Genomic DNA, 24,263 nt, shown 5'->3' on the forward strand with positions numbered 1-24,263 from the left:
CCGGTAGTTATTGGGAAATAAGCCCCTTCCGTGTGATAGAAGACCCTCCGCTTCGCGTCGGGTCCTGATCACACTGTCGGGGCTTATTTCCCAATAACTACCGGCTGCCTCTACATTATCCCTTACAAAACACGTGATTTACATGGTTCACATGACGCAACAAACCCATATTTTGAAAACATAAGCAACACACATGACACAACGGAAACATATTCACCCCTCGGAAAAGCAGTCACGGGTCACTGTTGCTAACATTGTCTAAGAAACGGAAGGCCAAATCTAAATGATATACCCTGTAACTAGGGCAGTACCCTTTTTTGGAATATTGTGGCGTTTTATTTTTTTTACAAATGACAAAGTGAGCTTCATTTTTTTTTTTTAAAGTTCATGTGGCCTCATAATCTTTAATCTTTAAAATGCTAATCTCCTCCCCTCCTCTAAGTGATCTCTCTTTACCAGAGATGTAAAAAAGTACTCAAAAATGTTACTCAAGTGAAAGCACAAGTACTGAGTGTAAATTTTACTCAATTCAAAGTAAAAGTATCTGGCCAGAATCATACTTGAGTAAAAGGAAAAAAAATACCACATTAAATGTTACTTGAAAAAGTAAAAATCAGGAAGAATGAAAACTAGAGATTCTTGTTTAAGATGTTAATCTCTAAAACATGAAGTGAATGAACCACATACAAGGTTTATCCTGCTTTACAACTGTTTGTATTTAATTGTATTTAATCATCAAACTATAAGACTACCTAATTTCAGTATGCAACATGCTAGTCAAAGTTGTAAAACTTCAAATTTAACTTAAGCAGAAGCTGATTTTCAAAATTGTGAGTATCAAGCCTCTCACAGGCAGCCGATGCAGGAAGCGGTGTATTAGACCTGTTCACACAGTCAGTCCAAATCCGATTTTGGTGCATATGCAATAGGAGTCTAATCACATTTAGAACGTATGAATGGCCAAAAAACACATGAAATCTGTTTTTGCCAATCCGTTTCAGGCTACATCCAGAGGTGGTTTGAAATCCTTTTCAAATCGCATTTCCGGGAATCCATTTCAGACCGCGCTGATCACATTTTTATAGCTTTTCAGTCGGATGCCCTCTCATGTGAACTTGCAGGGGTAGGGGTAAGACAGAGAAATGGGATTGGTCCTTATACTTGAAAAACATTTATGTTGTCAGTTTGCTGTATCCACTTGTGTTGGATTCAGATTTTGAATTCAGATCAACATTGGATTTTGACGCCGGATCAGCATTGGATCCTAACGTTGGATCAAATGTTAAATTTTTACTTCAGATCAACGTTGGATCCTCACGTCGGATCAACATTGGATCCTGATGTCGGATCAACGTTAAATTCTGATGTTGGATCAATGTTGGATTTGATGCGGATCAGCATTGGATCCTGACATCGGATCAACGTTGATTTTGATGTCGGATCAATGTTGATTTTGATGTCAGCTCAATGTTGGATTTTGAATTCAGATCAACATTGGATTTTGACATCGGATTAACGTTGGATCCTTACGTCGGATCAACATTGATTTTGATGTCAGAACATTGTTGGTTTTTGAATTCAGAACGTTGGATTTTGATGTCGGATCAACGCTGGATCCTGGCGTTGGATCAAAGTTGGATCCTGATGTCGGATCAACGTTGATTTTGACGTCAACCAATGTTGGGTCTTGGCGTCGGATAAATGTCTGATTTCGACGTTAGGCCAATGTTGGATTTTGACGTCAATACCCAATTTTGAGCAGATGTCAAGGTGAAGACTATTTAATATCTGCAGAAACCAGGTGCCCAATCAGAAATAAAAAAAAATACTACTCTGTGTATTTAAACATGGATACTACTTTATGTGGTGTGTTTTATCTCTAACATGTTGTTAAAAACAGTTAAATTAGAAAGAAAGCAACTGGTCTGATTTGATATACCAGCTAATTCAGCACTATAAGTCATGCCACGTTTTTTTGCTACCACTTTATACAATATAGCCTATCATAACTTTCTATAAGCCTACTGTGTAACTGAGATATTAATTAGTGCCCAGACACATATTATACAAAAACTTTTATTTTGTATTTGATTAATCTTTTGACAGCCCTAATATTTACAAAGTATTTTTTCTCCTGGGGTACCATGTCTCATCTTATAAAAGCAATAAAATCTATGTAGCTACCAAAAAGAATATACATTTATTATAGGTTTATTTATCTGTTACTATTTAATTTTTGAGTGGGAAATGTGCTAAATGTTTGTTAGTTTCATAAAAAACAAGTTCAAACAGATGGACTTTAAAGTATTTAATGAACTTCACATACACAAAACCAAGAACAGTGTAGGTACACATATCTGCTATGCAGAAATCATCCACTTTTTAAAATGAATACGCAGACGTTTGTCCTGCTTAGATAGGGTAAGATGGTTCCCTTATACAAGAGCCATTAGATCCCTTGATTGTCTGTGCATTACTAACAAATCCAACGGCAATGAAGACACAGGCTATTAGCGTACATAGACCAGAGAACTTTCCAGAAAATGCAGGAAACTGATGGGTAGGATGTATAGAAAAAAAGCACCAGAAGAAATTTCATAGCAACACTTTACAAGAAGGTCCCATTTGTTAACATTAGTTAACTAATACAGCATTTATGTTTTTAATATTAGTTACAACATATCCAAAAGCATTTTAAAAATCAAAAAATTTATAATTTCTTAATGCAAAACAGACTTGCAATAGACCAAAGTATTGGTATTAACTAATATTAAGATCAATAAATGCTGTAAAATGATTTCTAACACATTAACTAGCATTAATGAATGAGACCTTATTGTAAAATGTTACAAGGCAACAGAAAAACGTGCAATGATGACAACAGGAAATAGTTTGAGATCAAAAAATTATGACTAAAGAGACATTTAAAATGAAAGCATCAGAGCTCATGTACATCAAAAGCATCAAACTAGCACAGAACTATGACTCAAATGTAACACTACACCAGAAAGCAAACAAAAAAATGTTCATCATATTTCAGTAATTCCCTTTAAGATAATACATTTACTGAATAATGATTATAGTTAAAAAGGCACAATATTAATATGTACAGGAAACGAAACACACACACACACAATGGACGCACATATTTATGCAAACAAATGAAGAGTACACATTCGTAATTGTCAAAGCTGCTTATGTAAAAATGCTTTTTCTTCAGGCTCAGTAATGTTCAGTCAATATCTCACAGCAGACGGGAACATTACCCACTGTGCTCTTCAAACCACCTTCAACATTGAAACAATCATTTATCACTGACCAGAAATGTATTGCACACTATCAGACAGTTTCTCCCAAATATGTACAAAAAATAAAAACAGGCAGGGGTGTCACTGCTTTAATTCAATGGATTTGCCAGAGGTATCTCATTCACAAACCTCCTCCTACTTCTGGGTAAAAATGAGTAACTGAAGATGGTTAGTTCATGTGGCTCATAATTGCATTACAGACACACAAGAGATATTTCTTCTGGGCAAATGGGCCTTTGCATGCTTTTTTTAAAAATAATGTCTCAAAAGTACACTTAAAAAAAAAAAAACGTATTTAGTCGCCAATGTTGTAAACCTGTATAACCTTATTCAGTGGTACACAAAAAAATCTGCAAGTTCTTGGGTCTGATAGATTAAAAAGATCACAAATAATAGTCAGTTCCTCGCAAAATGATCATAAACCTTCTGAGTACTACAAATATTTCTTCCTGGGCATTTGAAAGCATGACAGCACTTGTCCCTTTCTTCAACTTTACTGTATGATGTAACGTAAAGAGCCCCTCCTTGTTTTTAACAAAAATGTATACAGGTTTGAACTGGTATAGTAAACAATGCCAATTTTTGAGCTGTATCACTTGCAAAGAAAAAGCAAAATGTTCACCATGAAAAACTTTCACACCATCGGCAAGTTCATCTATTTCAACCATAAAATAAAGCAGGATCTATGCTAATCCCTGTAAGTACCATTTCAATACAGGCCACTGTTTAAAGAACTGAAAGAAATGCATAATCCCTTGTTGATGTTTCCAAAGCATATCACTGCAACCTTAAACTTTAGAAGTGCAAATCATAACACCTCCTCATTTCAGCCCTTTAAAATGAATGCAAACAACTGAAGGTTGAAACTAAAGCATAAAAGTCCAGAATCCCTTGGAGGTTTCAATGCCAGTGCAGACCTTTGGTCGTAGGCTGTTCCTTTGGTGAACGCAGTTGTTTTGAAGATGGTAAAGCCGGCAGTCCTTTATGAAGAGCCTGCTATAGACGTGTTAATGAAGTAGTGTCCCAGTGCAAGTCTCAACCCAGCGGGAGAATAGCTGCCATTGAGGGAATAGAGAGTCCGTGAGATCTCAGAGTCACACGTGTGACCCGTTTGGTTGAGTTCAGTCTCTGAGCAGAGTTCAGCTGTGGATGAAGTTTTAAGGGTGGGTGGGCTTGACAGCGGGGATCGGGGTGCAACTGAAGACTTGCTGCTCGAGGCGATTCATCAGATCTATGTCACACCTCCAGTTTCATCTATAAGAAATCCAGTTCCAGAGCTTGATGAAGGGAAATGAGGTCCCCGTGAGAAGATATTCGCCAAAACGGCATGTTGTGCTAAAGAAACAGAATATGAGATCATGAGCAATGAATTCAAATTCAAAAACTAAAATATTTGCTTAGAAATGCATCACATTGTACCTGCTTTGCTGCAAATTCTTCATCACGGCCGTCCCCTATAACAACATACGTCACTTTCTTCCCAAAGCGAGAGATGATACGTTCAAAGCAGCTCTCTTTACCTGTAAACACAAGCATCGTCAAGCACTACTCACGTGTATCCCAGAATATATGTCACTCTGTAGTATAAGTCGCATCAGTCAAAAATGCCTTTTGAAGAGGAAAAACATATATAGGTCGCACTGGGCTATATGTTGCGTTTATTTAGAAAATTATTTCACAAAATCCAAGCCCAAGACCAGATATTTAATCTAGAAAGGCAAGTTATTCAACTAAACAATAGCAAAGAACAGCAGGCTGAATAGGTGTCCGTACATGTTAAAGTAACATTACCATTTATTCACCGAACACAATCGAACATACCTGGAAGGCTGAATAGGTTAAATACACACGACAAGCCAAATCAAGTTTAAAAAGGTCCTGAAGTCATTTTGCATCACTGAATATATTGAATGACATAAATACAGGAGCAGCATAAAGCAGACTCTCGCGGCTGTAGATGGGTTTCTCTTGGTTCATATGAATTAACTTTGACATCAAATTAATTTTTGACGATTCGCACCTGACTAGCAGTGGCAGGACCCGCCAAACTATGAAAAAAGTGTGACTTATAGTCCGGAAAATACGGTACTAGTGATGTCAAAAGTATGGTTACTTCAGTATTTGCGATACTAAAATTTAAACTGTAGAAGCTTTACTGCAGTATTAAGCACCTGTGCCCGGTTGCATGAAAGTCCTTAAGCTAAGAAATCCCTTAAATATAAGGTTAAGGGTGCCCTTAATAAAAAATGGGTTGCAAGAAAAACCTTTAAGTGAACCTTAAGGCTGTCAATAAGTATTTACCCTTAAATGCTAAAGTATTACCTTAAGTTCTGCTATGCGTTGCAACAAAGTCCTTAAGTCACATTTTCCCTTAAAAACGTATAACTATAAGACTATAACAGGTCCCTTAACGTCACACGCGATGGCTGATTGTATGGTTATTTATGAAAATGAAGTACCAACGCGCATTTCTAACGATCGAAATAATCCCTAGAGAAAAGTGATGCGTATTTATTAGGAGAATAGCGGTTTGATCGTCCGTCAATCTAAAGTGTTTCCAGTTTGAATTACTTTGAGGTTTTATACATGCGTCACTTTACAGTCTGTTATTTGCGATGTTTCATTGTACACAAATCCGCCGTCTGTTGAGCTGCGTGCGTTGATTTGCTACCGCTGTGAGATTTTGTAACTACAGCAACCGCGTCTCCGCTGCCGTGTTTTGGCAGAGACTGCCGTAAAATACTTAGTATAAACACTTAGGTAAGGGTGACGGTTAAGACCTTTGTTGCAACGCTCTTAAATAAATCCCTTACCTCAGGGATTTTTTCTCCCTCAGGGAAACCCTCACTTAAGGAGTTTCATGCAACCGGGCACTGACTGACAGGTGAATGCTGTCAAACATATCATATAAAAACATTTAAAAAAAAATGTTTTGCTTTGAATTTTCATAAATGTTGAGCACAACTTGAAAATTCTTAATGATCCTTTTGATTTTGGAAAATAATAAGACCATTTTCTTCACAGGTTTACCGTTTGTCAAATTAAGGGTGGGTTGGACCAACAAGGATTAGGCCTAAATCTGGTTTAAAATCAAAGCTTATTTAATAATTCTGTTGCACCAAACTTTAAACCTGTTTAAAAGTAATCAGGTTTTCATTTAAACTGCCATTTTGATCCAAGTTTAAATTTTACAGTAAACCTAGATTATCTTTAATCCTGTTGCTCCATTACTTTAAACTCCGTTTTAAATCTCAGTGAGGGATTAACTTTAAACTTGCATATGAGGAGGTTTAAATATGTTTTTTTACAATTAAATGTCTGGCTAAATGATTAGAAACACATGGCGCTATTCATGCGTTTTTATTATAACGTCTCAACAAAGTGAGTTTGGCGGCTCAAAAAGATTATTAACAGCACCAGTGACAGCTACCGATGCTCGTATGTGCTTCTCCTCTGTTACGCGCGCTCCAGTCAGACGAAGGACAGTGAATGAACGGACACACGGTGGCGCTTCATGACAAATGCATCGACACATCTTGTTCATTATATCACAATATCTGAGCTTTGCGATATTTCCTGTCACAATATTTCCTGGTCTGTTAATTGTTTTAAGAGATTGTCAAATGTTTTTATTTGAATCAAACCTTTAGATAAGCCTACCGGTGTATGTACGTGATTTATAATACAAAAATGACATTACCTTTGCTTGCATAAACTGTTTATTTCCTTTTTGAATGCCAACGTCAACATTGTTGTTGTTTAATTACACCGAAAAATTCAACAAGGCGGACAAAATAAATCGCAGATGAAGGGTTTAATACAGTTTAAAGTTTTAATCTAAGATTTTTTTAAATCTGTGTTTAAATTTAAGTGGTGCAACACAACTCGAATTAAAATTAAACGGAGATCAACAAAACCTAGATCAGCTCTAAACTCTGCTTAATTTAATCCTTGTTGGTGCAACCCACCCTAAATGTGTCATCTGCTATGAGTATATCTATTCAATAATAAAACACAGACAGATATTATCTATGCTAAACTGTGGGCTGTCAAACGATAAATTGCATTTAATCACATACAAAAATAAAAGTATGTGATTGCCTAATATATGTGTGTGTAATTATTATGTATATATAAATACATAAATATTCATGTATACATTTAAGAAACATTTACATGTGTAATAAATAAATAAATAAATAAATAATATTTGTATATATTTACTATTATATAAAATAAATTTATATATAGACGGTTTCATCGGACCCACGTGATACACGTCTGGATCCGAACCTTACTTCCGGTTTCATTTTTTTAATGGTCTGACTAGTTGCTAAACTGATCTCTTGAACATATGCCTCGTCGAAAATAACAAATGTTTTGGTTTTTTGCTTGTTATATAAATAAACTACGTTTAAAGAACTTTGTTGTTATTTATTCTTAGCGGAATTTACCGGAAGTTCATGCGGACCGCGACAGCCGCTTGTTTATGTTGTTACTGCTGAAACGGTCTATAAATTATATTACATTTTTCTTACATTTTTACATGTTTGTGTGTATATACATACATAATAATTGCACACACACATATATTATGCATATGCAAACATAAACTTTTATTTGTATGCAGTTTTATTTAAAAGCACTAATGAAACTACATGTAACAGATAGAAAAATAATTAAGACAGTTACCGATTTTAGTGGCGCTGTAGATGTTCTCGATGGGAAAGACATCACCCAAGCCATAGAGCAGCACTTTAGCTAAAGCAGGAACCAGCTGAGTGGTGGTAACCAGAACATTCATACATTTGCCCCTGTGAACAAACATTCAAGCAATTAACTCATTCTTTTTACACGTATGCAATGGTCCATGTACAGTGCGTATTATGCAGTTTTCATTATCATAAGAGTGCATGCGTACTATTGGGCACCGCCGCCAAATTTTTGAAACCCTGCGTAATTGTATGTGTGGGTCGCACATAAGCATGAAGAAGAATGTAGTATGTAGCCTAAGAGATGCATTGCATTTAGTTGCAATGTGCATGTGTCGAACGCCTGTGTACAAATATGAGTCAAATAAACTATACTTTGCAAGGCTGTGCGATCGACCATTCGCGTACACGTAAACAAAAGACTATACTCCGGGCTTTAGGCTAAGTATACACTACATGGTTCAGGTGACTCCGTTACAATTTCTTCCTCTCAAATGTCTTACTGGAAATAAGCATGTGGATTCTTATATTTTCAAGCTGGTTTCAGACACCAGTTTTACTTCCCTTGTGGCATAAGCTTTTCCGGTCAGCTGGTTAACAATGGATGGTTTACACTTTGACTTGCCGTCAAAAAATATTGGATAAAGTCAACAAATCGAAATCGGGCCTCAAAATCTGTAGTGTAAATGCGGCTTTTGAAGGATCCACAGTAAAATCTGCCCATTGTGTTGTTGAATTTTACACGCTATGTTAAACCATTGAGGCTTACCCTGTCATCTCTCCTAAATCCTGCTTGTTTTGACACATGCAGTCTAAGTGAATTTTACCTGGACTGAATAAGCAGGAGAGATTTAAGGGCAGTGCTCAGCCAGGCATCGGTGACGTTCTCAATCTCCGAGCGCAGTCGGTGCAGTAGATCTCTCTTCATAGGGCTCAGCAGACCTGCATTAACATCCAAAATATTCAAATGCACTCAATAAAGACTATATAAATATGTTATCATTTAAAAATACAACTGGATCTAATTAAAGTTAATTTATGTAATATATACGTTGCCAATGCAATGCTCTACTAATTGAGCTACAGCAACAAAAGCATCTTATGCATGTGCTATTTTCTGTAATACCAATTATTTACAGCCATAGCATAGGTGACTGAAGCTGTCATGAGCTTTACTGCAATAATCCTGAGGAGATATTAACTAAATATTAGGGTTAGGTATGCCAGAAGACAAGCGAGAGATCTACTGCTTCTCACTAGCTAAACAACAGCGCCGCCCTGCTGGAACACGCAGTGAGAAATCCATAGCACACTCTCACCTCCCACATTTCCCTTGAATCCGTTGTAGATCTCTTTGAGACGGCGATATCTGAAGGCCAGCTTACGCATCCACTCGACACCTCCCTGTACTGCCGCGGTTGTACCCGGACCCCCGCCTGCACTGGGCCCACTGAAGCCATCGCTGGAGAAGTTGTAGTTGCTAAAACAGAATGGTTAGCGTGAGATGATGCTCGTGTACTAGCAAGGCAGCATACGTTGACATTGGGTCGGGATATATTTGGGGTTCAACGCACAAATATATTTTGGTGTGTGGCTAATAATGCTTGTTTTATTACCTCAAATCTTGCCCATTGTCGTCCGAGGCAACGTCATCGACATGGACTTGATCACATTCCTGTATTCATAGTAAGCAAAATGTCCTTTATGAACCTAACAGACATCGAACTGAATGTAAGGTAGGAGAAATAGCCGTTACGCTTTGTTTTTACCTCCAGATCATTGAAGAAGAGATGAGTGTCTGCAAGCTCAAAGATCAACTCCTCCATCTGCAGGCCCAGATTAAGAACCGTCGCTGGGTCCTGTTTTACATTGGACCAGCGCACAAAACGGTAAACAACGGTGCTTCTCACTTATTCACAACATCTGTGATATCTAAATAAATAAAACATACCTGGCCAAACTTTTGAGCAAAGGATCCAGTAAGAAGAGAGTGGAAAATGATGATGGTTTCATCAAGATCCCACAAGAAGACACGCTGAAAAATAAAGAGTTTGTCATGTTTGTTGCTTTACGATGTTGCCAAACACACTGTATATCCCTCTGTCACTATAACTCTTTTGTACATAAAACAAAATTATGCATTAAATGTAAAGCTGAGCATCCAAGAACATCAGAAATCAAACTTTGGTGCTCCTAAACTCAAAACTAAACTATGAGACTAGCCTGGATTTCACAGACACGTTCACATTTTGTAACTCTTTAGGCCCTCAGGCTTAAAGGATTAGTCAATTTTCTTAAAAAAAATCCAGATAATTTACTCCCCACCATGTCATCCAAAATGTTGATGTCTTTCTTTGTTCAGTCGAGAAGTAATTATGTTTTTTGAAGAAAACATTCCAGGATTTTTCTCATTTTAATGGACTTTAATGGACCCCAATAGGTAACAGATTTAATGCAGTTTAAACTTGCAGTTTCAAAGGACTCTAAACAACTTCAAACGAGGCATAAGGGTCTTATCTAGCAAAACGATTGTCATTTTTGGCAAGAAAAATAAAAAATATGCACTTTTAAACCACAACTACTCGTCTTTCTCTGGTCCTGTGACGTGCCAGCGCGACCTCACGTAATACGTCATCACGTCAAGAGGTCACTGATGACGTATGTGAAACTCCGCCCCAGTGTTTACAAGTGTGGAGAAAGAGGACCGTTCCAACGTTGTTGTATGTGGAATGATACTAATTAATGTCTTAGGGTCAGTTTATTGTTTAAAATGGTCCGCAAATGTGCGTTTCATATGTAACACGTGACCTTTACATGGTATTACATGAGGTCGCGCTGGGCGTCACACAGCCGGAGGAAGAAGAGAAGTTGTGGATTAAAAGTGCATATTTTTATTTTTCTTGTAAAAAATGGCAATCGTTTCACTAGATAAGACCCTTATGCCTCGTTTGGGATCATTTAGATTCCTTTGAAACTGCAAATTTAAACTGTTAAGTGTTGGGGTCCATTAAAGTCCATTAAAATGAGAAAAATCCTGTAATGTTTTCCTCAAAAAACATAATTTCTTCTCGACTGAACAAAGAAAGACATGTGATGACATGGTGGTGAGTAAATTATCTGGATTTTTTTTAAAGAAAATGATTAATCCTTTAAGGTTTGTTACTCTTTAGCATTCAAGTATATTTCTGCCCTAAACCTCTGAAAATTGCTGCGTTACCTCAAGGTCATTGTCTGTGGACTGGGAGCTGTCAGACTTTTTGGCTTTCCCTTTAGCTTTGCTGGCAGGGTTTTTGCGACTGGACTCATCCTGGTCTCGTGCTCCTGTTGGGAGGGCCATCCCAGCGGGCAGAGCCACACCTGTTGGGAGCGTCACACCTGGGGACTCATCTAAAAGACCGGGTACACATATTAACATATTGACAGAAGATGGACAGCCATGATGACTAAATAGTAGGGCTGAACGATACATCGAATTTTCATCGTCATCGCGATATGAACTCACGCGATGAACACATCGCAACAGACACCCTTGACGCGATGAATGAAGGGAAAACAGTAAGCGCATGTAATAAACGTTTGACCCATCACGTTTAGTCCTGAAGACATGTGCTGCGTCCGAAATCGCCTACTACCATACTATATAGTATGCAAAAAGCACTAGATTGCCTACTATATAGTATGGAAGTAGGCGGTTTCGGACGCAGCGATGGTTTGCGCGTTCATGCTATTAGGCCAATCAGGGGAAGCCCCAAGTCAGCTACGCTCAGATTGATCTATCACATTTAGTCTGTTAGCAAAAACTATGGCAGAGGAAGGCGAGAAGAGTGAGGAAAATGTGTTGTCAGACGAAGACCTTGTGGTGAAAATGAACAGCACTTCAGCTATATCATGGAATTATTTTGGATTTAGGAGAGATGACGCCGCAAACACAAGTACTGTGGAAGCGGTGATTCTCATATTGCGTCTATTGCGTGCTCAAGTTCATTATTTCAAATGTATGTGTGCTCTGGAAGCGCCGCGGTCGCGACACGCTCGTTTTCCAGGTATTTTAAAAACATTTTAACTTTTCAGAATGACACACAAGCGCAGTGTGCAGGTCATGTGACAATAACCTACGTGACTAGTGTTTTCCACATGTTTGTGAATGGCACCTAAAACATGAAAAATATATATATTTATCGCAACACACATCGTCATCGCAACAATAAACAATGTCATCGCACATCGCAACTTTTCCTCACATCGTTCAACCCTACTAAATAGTACAATACTTTTGTTTGTATTTGCCGTTAAAATTCCTTTGCACATGCATTGGGCTCTGAATAGTCTATAGGATGCTTTTGGGCTAGTTTTGATACGCAAATCTGGCAACCCTGGGCTTGTGTGCTTGCGCAAACGTTTGTTTTCGATTATGTGCACGTAAACGAACATTTTAATCAGATTGCAATGTTTAGGGTACATGTAAACGGTATTGTCATAACCTGCAAGTTGGATTGACAAAATTTTGTGCATGTGAACATGCCATTGACAATATAGTCTGTATATTACAGATTGTGCGAAGAGGTCAGAAAGCACACTAATTTATACAATTGTACCATAAAAGAGTACAAAGATGTTTACATGAATTTTAACTCGTAGCATCACTCTATTAGACCTACTTATCTGCTCCTCACGAACGCCTGTAGGCCAGTAGTGGTATTGCATGCGCTCGAGTCAAATGAAGTATAAGCTATACTTTTAGCTTTATTATAAAGGGAAGACAGCATACCTGTTGTGTTAGGCAGGTCTGCTGAAGCACTGCCTTCTGTCTTTATGGCTGGATATCCAGGAGCAACCACACCTGCTCCATCTCTATCACTACTGGGCAGCCCAGCAGACAGGAAACTGGAAGGGGGAACGTAGTACTGGGAGAACTGACTCTGGCCAAGAGAGTTGTAATTTGTGAACTCCTGGATTGTAAGATCAAAAATAATTAGGACACACACAACCTCTGCCACCAAACGTTTAGTTCCTTTCTGCTACAGGAAGCTCACCTGATGTGTTGCGGTGGCTGTAGTGACCGCAGTTGCCGAAGGGATGTTAGTGTACACGCTTGATGTAGTGAAACATGAACCTAAATAAATATGAACAAGACCAAACAAGAACGCTTCATGATTCTTAGTGATCATAAAAAATGACAGCATAAAACACTTTATGGTTGTTAATGGAAGTGGTTTTGGGTGGGTCTCTTCACTTATAGTTCCTATATTGATGAAGCTGCAGGGACCGTGAACAGCGGCAAAGAGAGAGAGAGAGAAAGAGCAGTAGCAGGCTTGCCTTGGCTGGGGTAGGTGTAGTGGATCTGGTTGGGTTGGGCTGAGGTATAGCCTGAGCTGAAGCTGAGAAACCCCGTCTGGCCAACAGAGGGCGCCTCGGGCAGCCGCGACTCTGTCTTTAAGCCCGGCCACATGGTGCCTGAGGCCATGCACGGAGAGATGGAGCATGAGAGGGCGAAGGGTGGAGGAGAGAAGGGATGCAGAGATGAAAGATATGATTAGAGGGCGATTAAGGACAGGATGTAACATGTGGATCGATCTGACTGCCAGCGTACAGTGTGAAGGCAGGGTGAGGGTTTAAGTGGAATGAGTTTGGGTGATGAATTAATGCACAGACGGCAACAGGGTGAAGCACAGACCAAATGGTGGCAGTCCGTACGTCTGGCCGGACTGAGGAAAGGCGCTGTACATGGATGACTGGCCCAGGGAGGGGAAAGCCACTTGACCGGCATATGCGGTGACAGCGGTGCTTGAGACAAACAAAAGAGAGTTAAAACCTAAACAGTGCCTGAGTTTGTCCAAGTTTACTTTCATTTTACTTACTTGCTTCCTTGGTAGATCTGTGAGGTATAATCGGTGGCTGTGGTTGTGGTGAGGTCTTTGCAGGTCACTGCTGTTAGGAAGTTTTGATGAGTTTCGTGCTTAAACTGAAAAATGACATTCAGATAGTTTTGGACCTTACCATTGTGAGTATATACATTTTCTGTGGCTCTTGATATCGTCTCTTCTGACTGGTCCGCACCGCCAGGCACTGCCGGAGAAATTGATGAATTGCATCATTTACACGTGTTTTTATGGTATCAACTTGAAATGAATATAATGCTGCTTAGTTCATCAAAATAAAACAGAACGATACTTACTTGTGTGTAAATGAGTGACAGATGATGGTGGATATGAATTGACCTCTGCTGATTCGCTCCGGTTAGGGGAGTCATTAGCAACCACGCCTCTGCAAAAACAGAAAAAAAAAACACAATATAGACTAGTGATGCACCGATGTATCGGCCGCCGATATTTATCGGACGATTTTTGATGAATTTGAAACCATCGGCATATCGGCAATAGCATGAGAAAGGCCGATAGCGATTGTTTATTAATTAACTGCATAAAGAAATCCATTATATGTAAAAAAAAAATGGGTTAATGATGTTTATAAAATAAATGCTGAATAGCAAAAACCACCTTTGAAGGTTGTCATGCTGTCTTATTATATTTGTTTTAGCTTAATTTGTGCCTCTCTTATTATGTTGGTCAGTTGAATGTTAATTAGATCCAATCCATGTTCAGTAAAAATAATTTGATGCAGAAATAAACTAGCTAATAGACCAACTGTATAGTATTGTATACATGTGTTTAATATCGGTATCGGCATCGGCCAGAAGTTGTCTGTTTAAATCGGCATCGGCCCAAACAAATCCTATCGGTGCATCCCTAATATAGACGTTTCATTGCAGTTACGCTCCTGAACCAAAGTGAACTTTCAGTCTGTATTTATTTATCGGTCTGGCTAGTGGCTAAACTGACCTCTGAAACAAATACTTTGATGAAAATAAATGGTTTTGGATTGAAAAGGCGAGGGCAGACGACGAGCATGAATCACAACTGTGCGGAAAGGTTTGGCAGACAGGAAACAATTCAAGGATCTGTAGCTAACATTGTATACATTCATTTTACACAATTACATTAGCTACGTTTAATAGTCGATACGCGTTAGATTTGATATATGAACAAGGGTGATTTTCTTATCATTTATTTACCTTGTTATCAGAAAAAAACTTCTGTTAAAGGACTCTGTTATTATTAATTCTATGTGAAAGTCTACCGGAAGTTACGTTTAGTGCACAACAGCCATTTGTTTATATTGTTGCTGCTGAAACCATCTATAAAGGTATATAAAAACAACTTAATGTAGAATATACAGGGATGGACATTCATGTGAGGTCAAAATGCGGGACATTCAAAGCAGGTGATCCTGGGGTATGTATGCATTTTGTATGCATTAACGTTTGCTTTATTGTATTTAACATTTCAATTATTTTAATAATTAAAAATAAGAATACTTTACAGTACAATTAGGTCAAATAATTACATTAAAAATGTATATTTAGCTAAACAGCACCATGTTATGTTCTCTAAATGAACAACAGACAACTGTTGGCATAAACTCCTTCAAAATGCCTTCGCACATCCTCATGTGACCTTGTCTGTGAAAATCCATTTGAAAGTGATTTTCAATTTTCTACATCAAATCATCGATCATGGTGTAAAGAACATCCAGTGAAAATATAACCTTGATATCTTTAATATTGACTGAGTAAGGTCATGTCAAAGACTGAAACCGAGGTGAAATCAGAGAGTGAAATTAAACTTTGATGCTTAAAAATCAGATTATGAGACTTAAAGGGGACATTTCACAAGACTTTTTTAAGATGTCAAATAAGCCTTTGGCGTCCCTAGAGTATGTATGTGAAGTTCTAACTCAAAATACCATATAGATAATTTATTATAGCATGTTAAAATTGTCACTTTGTAGGTGTGTGCAAAAATGTGCCGTTATGGGTGTGTCCTTTAAAATGCAAATGAGTTGATCTCTGCACTAAATGGCATTGCAGTGGTTGGATAGTGCAGATTAATGGGCAGTTTATCCCCTTCTGACATCACAGGGAGCCGCATTTCAATGACCTATTTTTTTCATATGCTTTCAGAGAATGTTTTACCAAAACGTAATTACTCAGTTGATCTTTTTACATTTTCTAGGTTGATAAAAGCACTGAGGACCCAATTAGAGCACTTAAACATGGAAAATGTCAGAATTTCATTATATGTCCCATTTAAGCCTGTATTTTACAGACAAGGTCATCATTCATCTTTTAAAACTAGGTCTATATTCACTATATCAGAGGTCCTCAACCACCGGGTCGTGAACAAGTTGCCACGGGGTCGCAAGAACGCCCTGAAAAAATGTGTATAATAGCTAAGTAATAGCTTAATCTGGTGTTTGGTCCTTTAAAAGCCGCCTTCAAATAACATTGATCATTTCCACTTTTGCACTGGGCAGCACTCTCTTTTTCTCTCTCGCTCTTTCTCTATACCAGCGCATCAGTGATCACATTGATGTCATTAAAGTTTGAGCCTACTTCTAAAACACAATTGATCAAAGAATAGGGTATATGTCGAAAAACTGGAAAACTGGGTTAAAATATTCCGGTTGCCAGCATGTGCTATCGTAGCTTGTTATTGCTATTCATATTATTATTTGTGTTAGCCCTGACCTAAGGTTTGAGCTGCCTTTGAGAACAGCAAGCCAAGTTTGTTTATTTTAATTTTTAAGACTAAATGGGCAGGCAAACTCATGAAATAAAAAGTAAAACAAACCGCCAAAATATGGTTTTACGCATCTATTAAAATAAAGCCGTTATTAATTTTCCTAATGCATGGTTCTTGGATCTTTACTTCCGTTTAAAATCTTATACAATTCGCAAGGGAGGATTTTAAGCACTTTGTTTGAACAGCAACACAGCGACCCTCTCCCCATCCGTATTTTTTTTAAGCTGAAAAGGGTCCGCAGTGTTAAAAAGGTTGGAGATCCCTGCTATATACGAAACCTTTATTTCGAAAATATGTTAAAGGAACACGCCCACATTTTGGGAATTTAGCTTATTCACCGTATCCCCCAGAGTTAGATAAGTCCATACATACCTCTCTCATCTCCGTGCGTGCTGTAACTCTGTCTGACGCAGCCCCCGCTAGCTTAGCTTAGCACAAAGACTGGAAATGCATGGCTCCAGCTAGTATACTGCTCCCAATAAGTGACAAAATAACGCGATCATTTTCCTATTTATGTGTTGTGATTTGTATAGTCAAACCGTGTACAAATAACAAGGTGATATGAGACACAGCGATCTTTTAACAGTATACATACTGAGAACTATATTCTCTGAAGACGAAGCACTGCCGCATGGGCGGAGTGATCTGCTCGCAGCACACGAGAAGCCCCTGGTGAGGAGCAGAGAGTTCGGTCAGAGTTGTGCAAATCACTCCGCCCATGCGGCAGTGCTTCGTCTTCAGAGAATATAGTTCTCAGTATGTATACTGTTAAAAGATCGCTGTGTCTCATATCACCTTGTTATTTGTACACGGTTTGACTATACAAATCACAACACATAAATAGGAAAATGATCGCGTTATTTTGTCACTTATTGGGAGCAGTATACTAGCTGGAGCCATGCATTTCCAGTCTTTGTGCTAAGCTAAGCTAGCGGGGGCTGCGTCAGACAGAGTTACAGCACGCACGGAGATGAGAGAGGTATGTATGGACTTATCTAACTCTGGGGGATACGGTGAATAAGCTAAATTCCCAAAATGTGGGCGTGTTCCTTTAATATTATGGTAATTAGCATTATGAATTAATACTAATAAATGAATGAACTAATACCTCACATTTTTTCCACTATTCTCCTCATTTTGCTGTTTATCACGCAGCAATGTTAGATAACTTAAATCAGTGGTTCTCAAACTTTTTCGGCTCCCATTGAATACGGTGCATACTTTCGTGGCCCCCAAAGAATATTTATGGCATAAAACATTGTAAAACTTAACATTTTAATTAAACAAAACATCAAATTGTTCAATGTAGTGATGTTGGGTAGTAACATTTAGGGATGCACGATATATCGGCTGACATATCGTTATCGGCCGATAACTGCTTATTTTTAATATTATCGTTATCGGTCTGATAGCAAAATTAGGCCGATAAATAATGGATTATTTCGGCTTGTTGAACCACTTCATTTGCTCATTGCTGGGCATGTGGAGTTTTGATTGGTGCTTTTTGTGACGTAGCACGAAGATGACGCGTGTTGCGCGCTTAATAAGAGTATGCTAGTCTAGCGCGAAGACAAGATGTCCGCAGTCTGGGAGTTTTTCGTCATGAAAAAAGAAGACATCGAACTTGCAATTTGCTACAGCTGCAAATGTGAGGTAATGCGAGGGAGCAGTAAATCAAAAACTTCAATACTACTAATCTAATTAGCCATCTGAAGTTTCGCCATCCCAAAATATATAAAGACTATCAGACGAAAATCACTAAAAACAAACACCGTTAAACACTACCAAAGAGCCAGTACAACAAACACTTGACAGCAAGAGGAAATGTAGCAAAGACAGTACTAAAGCAAAAGCGATCACATGCAAAGTTATGGAAATGAAAATTCTAAAGGGTTTAAAATAAAACCAGATATCCACTGTATTTGTTTGTCTTTTGTCTTTGTAATCATGCTAAGAAAATGAATTTGTATATTTATCGGCCTACATATCGGTTATCGGCCCCCAAATATAAATAGTTATCGGTTATCGGTATCGGCAAAAATTTTCATGTCGGTGCATCCCTAGTAACATTATTTTTCTGAGATTTAAGTACATAGAATTTATGATAAATGTATTTATTTTATAAAAACCGGGGCCCCCTGGCACCATCTCAGAGCCCCCAGTTTGAGAACCACTGACTTAAATTATTTAATCTCATTCTTGTCGTCAACAATACGAGACTGTATGATGCTTTTTTCTGACCTAAATCGAATGCTAGAAGTGTTTAAAAAAAGATGCCCCAGGTTCTTTAGAGTTAATCTATACATGCAGGCTACATTTGAAAATAACCTGTAACAAAAAATGAATGAGAACTTACCTTGAATCACTCTCCTGACTGACTTCTGGATCATGCCGTGCTTTCTTTGTCTGTTGATCAAAACAACATAGAAAAGCCTTATGAGAAATGGTGACCAGTTACAGTACCCAAAACATACACTTTCCTTCATACAACAATACACTTTTTAACCTTAAACTTGTTATTGGGTAAATAGTTTGCATCAGCTTCAGCGTACTTACGGGTAGCTCGGGCACCTCTTGCGATTCGTCCATAGTTAATTCTGTATGGTTTGTCCAGGTAAATCTGCTCTCTCAGTCTCTGCAGTTGCTGGCACTGCTGCTTCGGCCAAAGCCCTGAGTAACACAGCACAAATCACTGTGAGACATCTTTATATATATACACTGTTCCAGCCCTTGTGTGTATACGAAGCCCCTGAGCATCATGGGAAATACAAGGCAAAAAGTGGGTCTTTCCGATCCTAATCCTGCTCTAAACCTGGTAGCAGGTTAGCTCAGCCCCAGCAGGTGAGGCACGTGAGGCTTCCCCACAAAAGCACCAGATGTTTTGCTCATACCCTCCCACTTTACAGCGCACATGCCTGGATTTATTTGGCAGCGTCTCCTTACATGTATACCCAACCAACGTTAAGTGGTAACTAGGAGGATTGTATTCTCTTCTGATTATATCAATAGCATTAGGTGTTTCTGCACAAGCTGTCTCTTCCAAAGGGCTGGCGGAGATAAGATCTAACCTCGTTTTTCACCCGTGCCATTCTTCAACTGCATTTATAAATTGGAAGACGAAGGAGGAAAGTGGGTCAGACGTGCACTTACACTTAAATCGCCATTCACGTAAATTTGAGACAACAGGGTTTGGTAAGTCACGTGTGACACTGAATGATGCTTATGCAATGTCGAGACTGATGTCCCAAAAGCATGATCAGGATAGTTTAATACAATCTACTGTGGCAAATGTGGAAAAAACTAGCAATAATACAAAGATTTTAATTTATAATCTTACATATGGAAAAATTATATATAGTGTAAATTATGTTAAAAGGAAAACACCACCGTTTTTCAATATTTTACTATGTTTTTACCTCAAATGAGACAAATTAATACATACTTATCTTTATTCAATGCGTGCACATAATCTTTGTACAGCGCGTTGGGAATGTGTTAGCATTTAGCCTAGCCCCGTTCATTCCTTAGGATCCAAACAGGGATGAATTTAGAAGCCGCCAAACAATTCCATGTTTCCCTATTTAAAGACTATAACATGAGTAGTTACACAAGTAAGTATGGTGGCTCACAATAAAACGTTCGACCTCGGGCGCAGTAATATTGACGGAAGTTTGAGCCAGAGGGGGAGTAGTCAGGAGCGATGATGTTACTGCACGGCGAGGTCGAAGTGCTGCAAACTAAGTGCTCTTCCGCCATACAATATAATTCTCATTTTTTGTCTGCTTAAAAATCGCCACGTTTTATTTTGGGCCACCATATTTAGTTGTGTAACTACTCAACAGTCTTTAAATAGGGAAAACATGGAAGTGTTTGGTGGCTTTTAAATTCATCCCTGTTTGGATCCTAAGGAATGAATGGGGCTAGGCTAAATGCTAACTCATTCATGACACGCTGTACAAAGATTAAGTGCATGCATTGAAAAAAGAAAGGTATGTATTAACTCATTTAAGTTGAGGTGAGAACATAGTAAAATATTGAAAAACGGTGGTGTTTTCCTTTAAAGCATAGTAAAAGTAAAAATTTGTTTGGAATCAATAGGGTAAGCACACGGCAGTCTGTCAAATATGAAACAGAAGAGACAGAAACTGCTGTGTTTCAGTCTCTTTCATTTATTACAATTGACAACAAAGGACGGCCACGTCTGAAAGCGGTTGTGTGAGTTGGTTAAAAAAATCTGCCTTTGTATAACTTTAGTTTAAGAGTACAAAGCATCGACTGCCTGTTGCTGCGCATGTTTAAATTGAATTGTATCTTAAAAGGCTTGAGCGCATGACTATATGTGCACACAATACAAAAACACCCAACATTTTATTAGACTCTATATATAAAAAAACTGAATATATAACCCATATGTATTAACTATATTAATTATTTATAAAGCAACTTCTGCCTACAACCTCTGTATGCGTGTTGTTTCTTTAAAATATTTGGCTGTTCTTAAAACACAGTGATTATTAGTGAAAATATTTGATTTTAAATTTCTATTTATTTACATGTTTTTTAGTCTTTTTGGCTCTTTATAAGATCACTTGATAAAGATAACCAATTTGGTGATAAAAAGTTACTAAACTAAAACTTTTCATTAAAAGCATTAATAAGGCTAATCTTTCAACCTGTTTCGAAATGCAATACAATACTGTATACCATTATAAAACCTTCAGCCATTATCATATGACAGTTTGATACCAGCACGTGCGTAGTTCAAATCTAGAGTAAATAAACTCCGCCCATACTTCCATAGTTGGGACAGCTGGTGTGGATTTAGGTTTTCTATGCGAATTGTTTGCCTTGAGGTCAGAAAAATCAGGGAAAAGAATGTAAAAAATATTAAACTGAAAACAATGGATTTCAAATGGTTGCATGGTTTGTACAGTATCAATAAATGTGTGGGATTTTCCACTGAAAGATAATATGAACAGTACAAGTAAAAAAATTGATGGTCTGATGGTCATTGAGTATTTTGGCTTAGTGGAAAATGATTGTAACATGAATTCAGTTTTATTAAATGTTCAAGTTATGCAAATATTCTGCATTTCAATAATTTGTCTTTTTCAATAATTAAATAATTAACATAATATCAGTTTAATATATAAGCATTTTTTTTATTTTACGATCAAACTGATTGTGAACATATTAAAATATATAGACTTACTAAATGCACTATGCAGCGGTTTCCCGTTCAGGGCTTAGATTAATCCAGGACTAGGACATTAAAGTCGTTTTTACAAACATACCTTACAAAAACCATTACTGTTGTGCATCTTGAGACAAAACACAGCACTGATTAAGATATGTCAGTGCAAGATGTTCTTAAATTAAAGCAGCTCAAAAATGCATTTTAGTCTGGGGCTAGGATAAGACCTTTCTGGGAAATCACCCCTATAAGTTAGATAAGGATAGTAAGATAAAATGTATTTGTATGTAGTTTTACAATTTACATTTGTATTATTTTAAAATTGTGCAAAATGCAAATGCATTTCAAAAAAGTGGGAAGTGAAAACAAACACTTCACAACAATCACAGTACGTTTGAAACACATTTAGCAAACAACTGTTCCTAAAGAAAAATAAGCTTTTATATTGATATATAATAAGTTTATATTGCATGTATCCATTTGGCAGATGCTTTTATCTAATTCTACTTAAAGTGCATTTAATCAATACATTTTTATCAGTGTGTGTGTTCCCTGGGAATTAGCTCTGTGCTGTTAAAGGAAAACACCAGTTTTTCAATATTTTACTATATTCTTACCTCAACTTAAAGGGATTAATACATACCCATCTTTTTTCAATGCGTGCACTTTTAATCTTTGTACAGTGCCTAGTGAATATGTTTGCATTTAGCCTAGCCCCATTTATTCCTTAGGATCCAAACAAACATTTTATTTTGTGCCACCATACTTACTCATTTAACTACTCATGTAACAGTCTTTAAATAGGGAAAACATGGAAGTGTTTGGTGGCTTCTAAATGTATCCCTGTTTGGATCCTAAGGAATGAATGGGGCTAGGCTAAATGCTAACACATTCATGAGGCGCTGTAAAAAGATTAAAAGTGCACGCATTGATAGAGGAAAGGTATGTATTAATTAATCTAAGTTGAGGTAAGAACATAGTAAAATATTGAAAAGCGGTGGTGTTTTCCTTTAACGGAATTCTTTATAAATTGAGCTATAAGTACAGTTAAACTTACTTTTACTGAATCTGCTTCTCATTATATCTTAAAGTCCTCTTGATCTCAAGTAATTTGCTTATATGCTTGAAATTAGCTTGAAGACAAAAATAAACAGCCTACTGTCATCTCAAATAGATGAGTTGGACCGCTTAATAAAGAAAATGTAGCAAACAAGTGGCTGGAATATATGGAAACCCTAGTTTAGTTTAAAAGCATCAAGTGATGTTTACAATTGTTGACTAGAGCGAGTAGGTCAGTCTAAACTTTTGACTGGTAGTCTATAACAGTTTAACCAAGCAAGGAGGAGATGGTGGACCTATTGTCATATTTACATGTGCAAATCATTAGCACAACAATAAACCATCGCACTAAATACAATATTTGTCTCCTTTAAACCAAAGTTAGAAGGATAGAAGCTGAAGTAATGCAAGTAATTCTTAACATGCTGGACTAAAGAGCAAGTAGCAGCAATTCAAGGACGGCTGACCAGTGAAGGTTAAGATCCACTGACCTGATCTCTCTCTATCTCTCTCTCTATCTCTCTCTCTCTCTCTCTCTCTCTCAAATACGCTTTTTGCGAATGTGAAGCGCAAACAATGCTATCTAGTTAGGCAGCCCACTAGGTTTTGAAAAACACAGACAAGACTGTGGCTAGTTAACATAACATATTCATCATATTCGCATATCTATTGTGAGCAACTGAGCATGTTTGGAAAACATGAAACATAAAAATAAAATGCTGAATATAAAGAAGAGACACCAATCCAGTTTAACGCCGAAAAACAGTTTGTGTTATTGTAGCAGTTAGCACAATTTAACCAGTTAGCCAACGTGTGTTATTTAGCCCGCTGCACAATGACCTTAATATTTCACACTAAACCGCCAATTAACAAATAGAAACGCACTATTTTCGGATCACAACTGGGAAATGAACTCTTACCATGTCACCAAGTGCTACCGTCGAGGAAACTTAATGTTTCCTTAGGCAAAAATTCCCTCGGTAGAGCGCCTTGTGTTGTTAGGGACAACTATTTGGCAGGAAGTCGCTGCAGATCAAAACACGCATGCGCAGAAATCACAGGCGCCGCTCCGAGGCGAGAGCACGAAACACGCTTCATAAACAAACAAGAGTCTGGTTTAGTTACTTCGTTATTTATCAAGAACTAACAACAAACTACTTTTTAATCATATTTTAATTAATGTTGATTTATAAATGTACTACTGTGCATTGTAAGTTTACGTTTACGTTTGCTCATAAACAGTGCTATTATTAATGCTAAAGATGATAAGCATTAAATTAAACAAATGTGGTGGAATTAGCTTTTAACTTAAAAAAAGTGGTGGAATTAGTTTTTTTAAATAGTAAAA

General features: G+C 37.6%; 1 protein-coding gene across 3 annotated transcripts; it reads right to left on the reverse strand.

Moving 5' to 3' along the window:
* Positions 1-2,293: 2,293 nt before the first annotated feature.
* Positions 2,294-23,994, reverse strand: eya3 (EYA transcriptional coactivator and phosphatase 3). Of its 3 annotated transcripts, none has more exons than XM_055219484.2 (19): positions 23,836-23,994; positions 19,219-19,332; positions 19,019-19,068; positions 14,196-14,284; positions 14,018-14,086; positions 13,879-13,945; positions 13,695-13,804; positions 13,337-13,474; positions 13,054-13,133; positions 12,789-12,969; positions 11,238-11,407; positions 9,972-10,055; positions 9,790-9,879; positions 9,637-9,695; positions 9,340-9,500; positions 8,848-8,962; positions 8,001-8,122; positions 4,728-4,828; positions 2,294-4,643 (listed from the first exon to the last, which is right to left on the reverse strand). In XM_055219484.2, exons 2-19 carry the CDS (start codon positions 19,249-19,251, stop codon positions 4,563-4,565), a joined length of 1,800 nt encoding a protein of 599 aa, XP_055075459.1. In that variant the 5' UTR covers positions 19,252-19,332; positions 23,836-23,994; the 3' UTR covers positions 2,294-4,562. The 3 variants fall into 3 exon arrangements, with proteins under 3 accessions (XP_055075459.1, XP_055075458.1, XP_055075460.1); XM_055219483.2 differs by having other exon boundaries at positions 13,879-13,948; XM_055219485.2 differs by lacking the exon at positions 13,337-13,474 and having other exon boundaries at positions 13,879-13,948.
* Positions 23,995-24,263: the final 269 nt, after the last annotated feature.

The sequence above is a fragment of the Misgurnus anguillicaudatus genome, chromosome 20, assembly GCF_027580225.2.
Source record: "Misgurnus anguillicaudatus chromosome 20, ASM2758022v2, whole genome shotgun sequence".
NCBI lineage: Eukaryota > Metazoa > Chordata > Actinopteri > Cypriniformes > Cobitidae > Misgurnus > Misgurnus anguillicaudatus.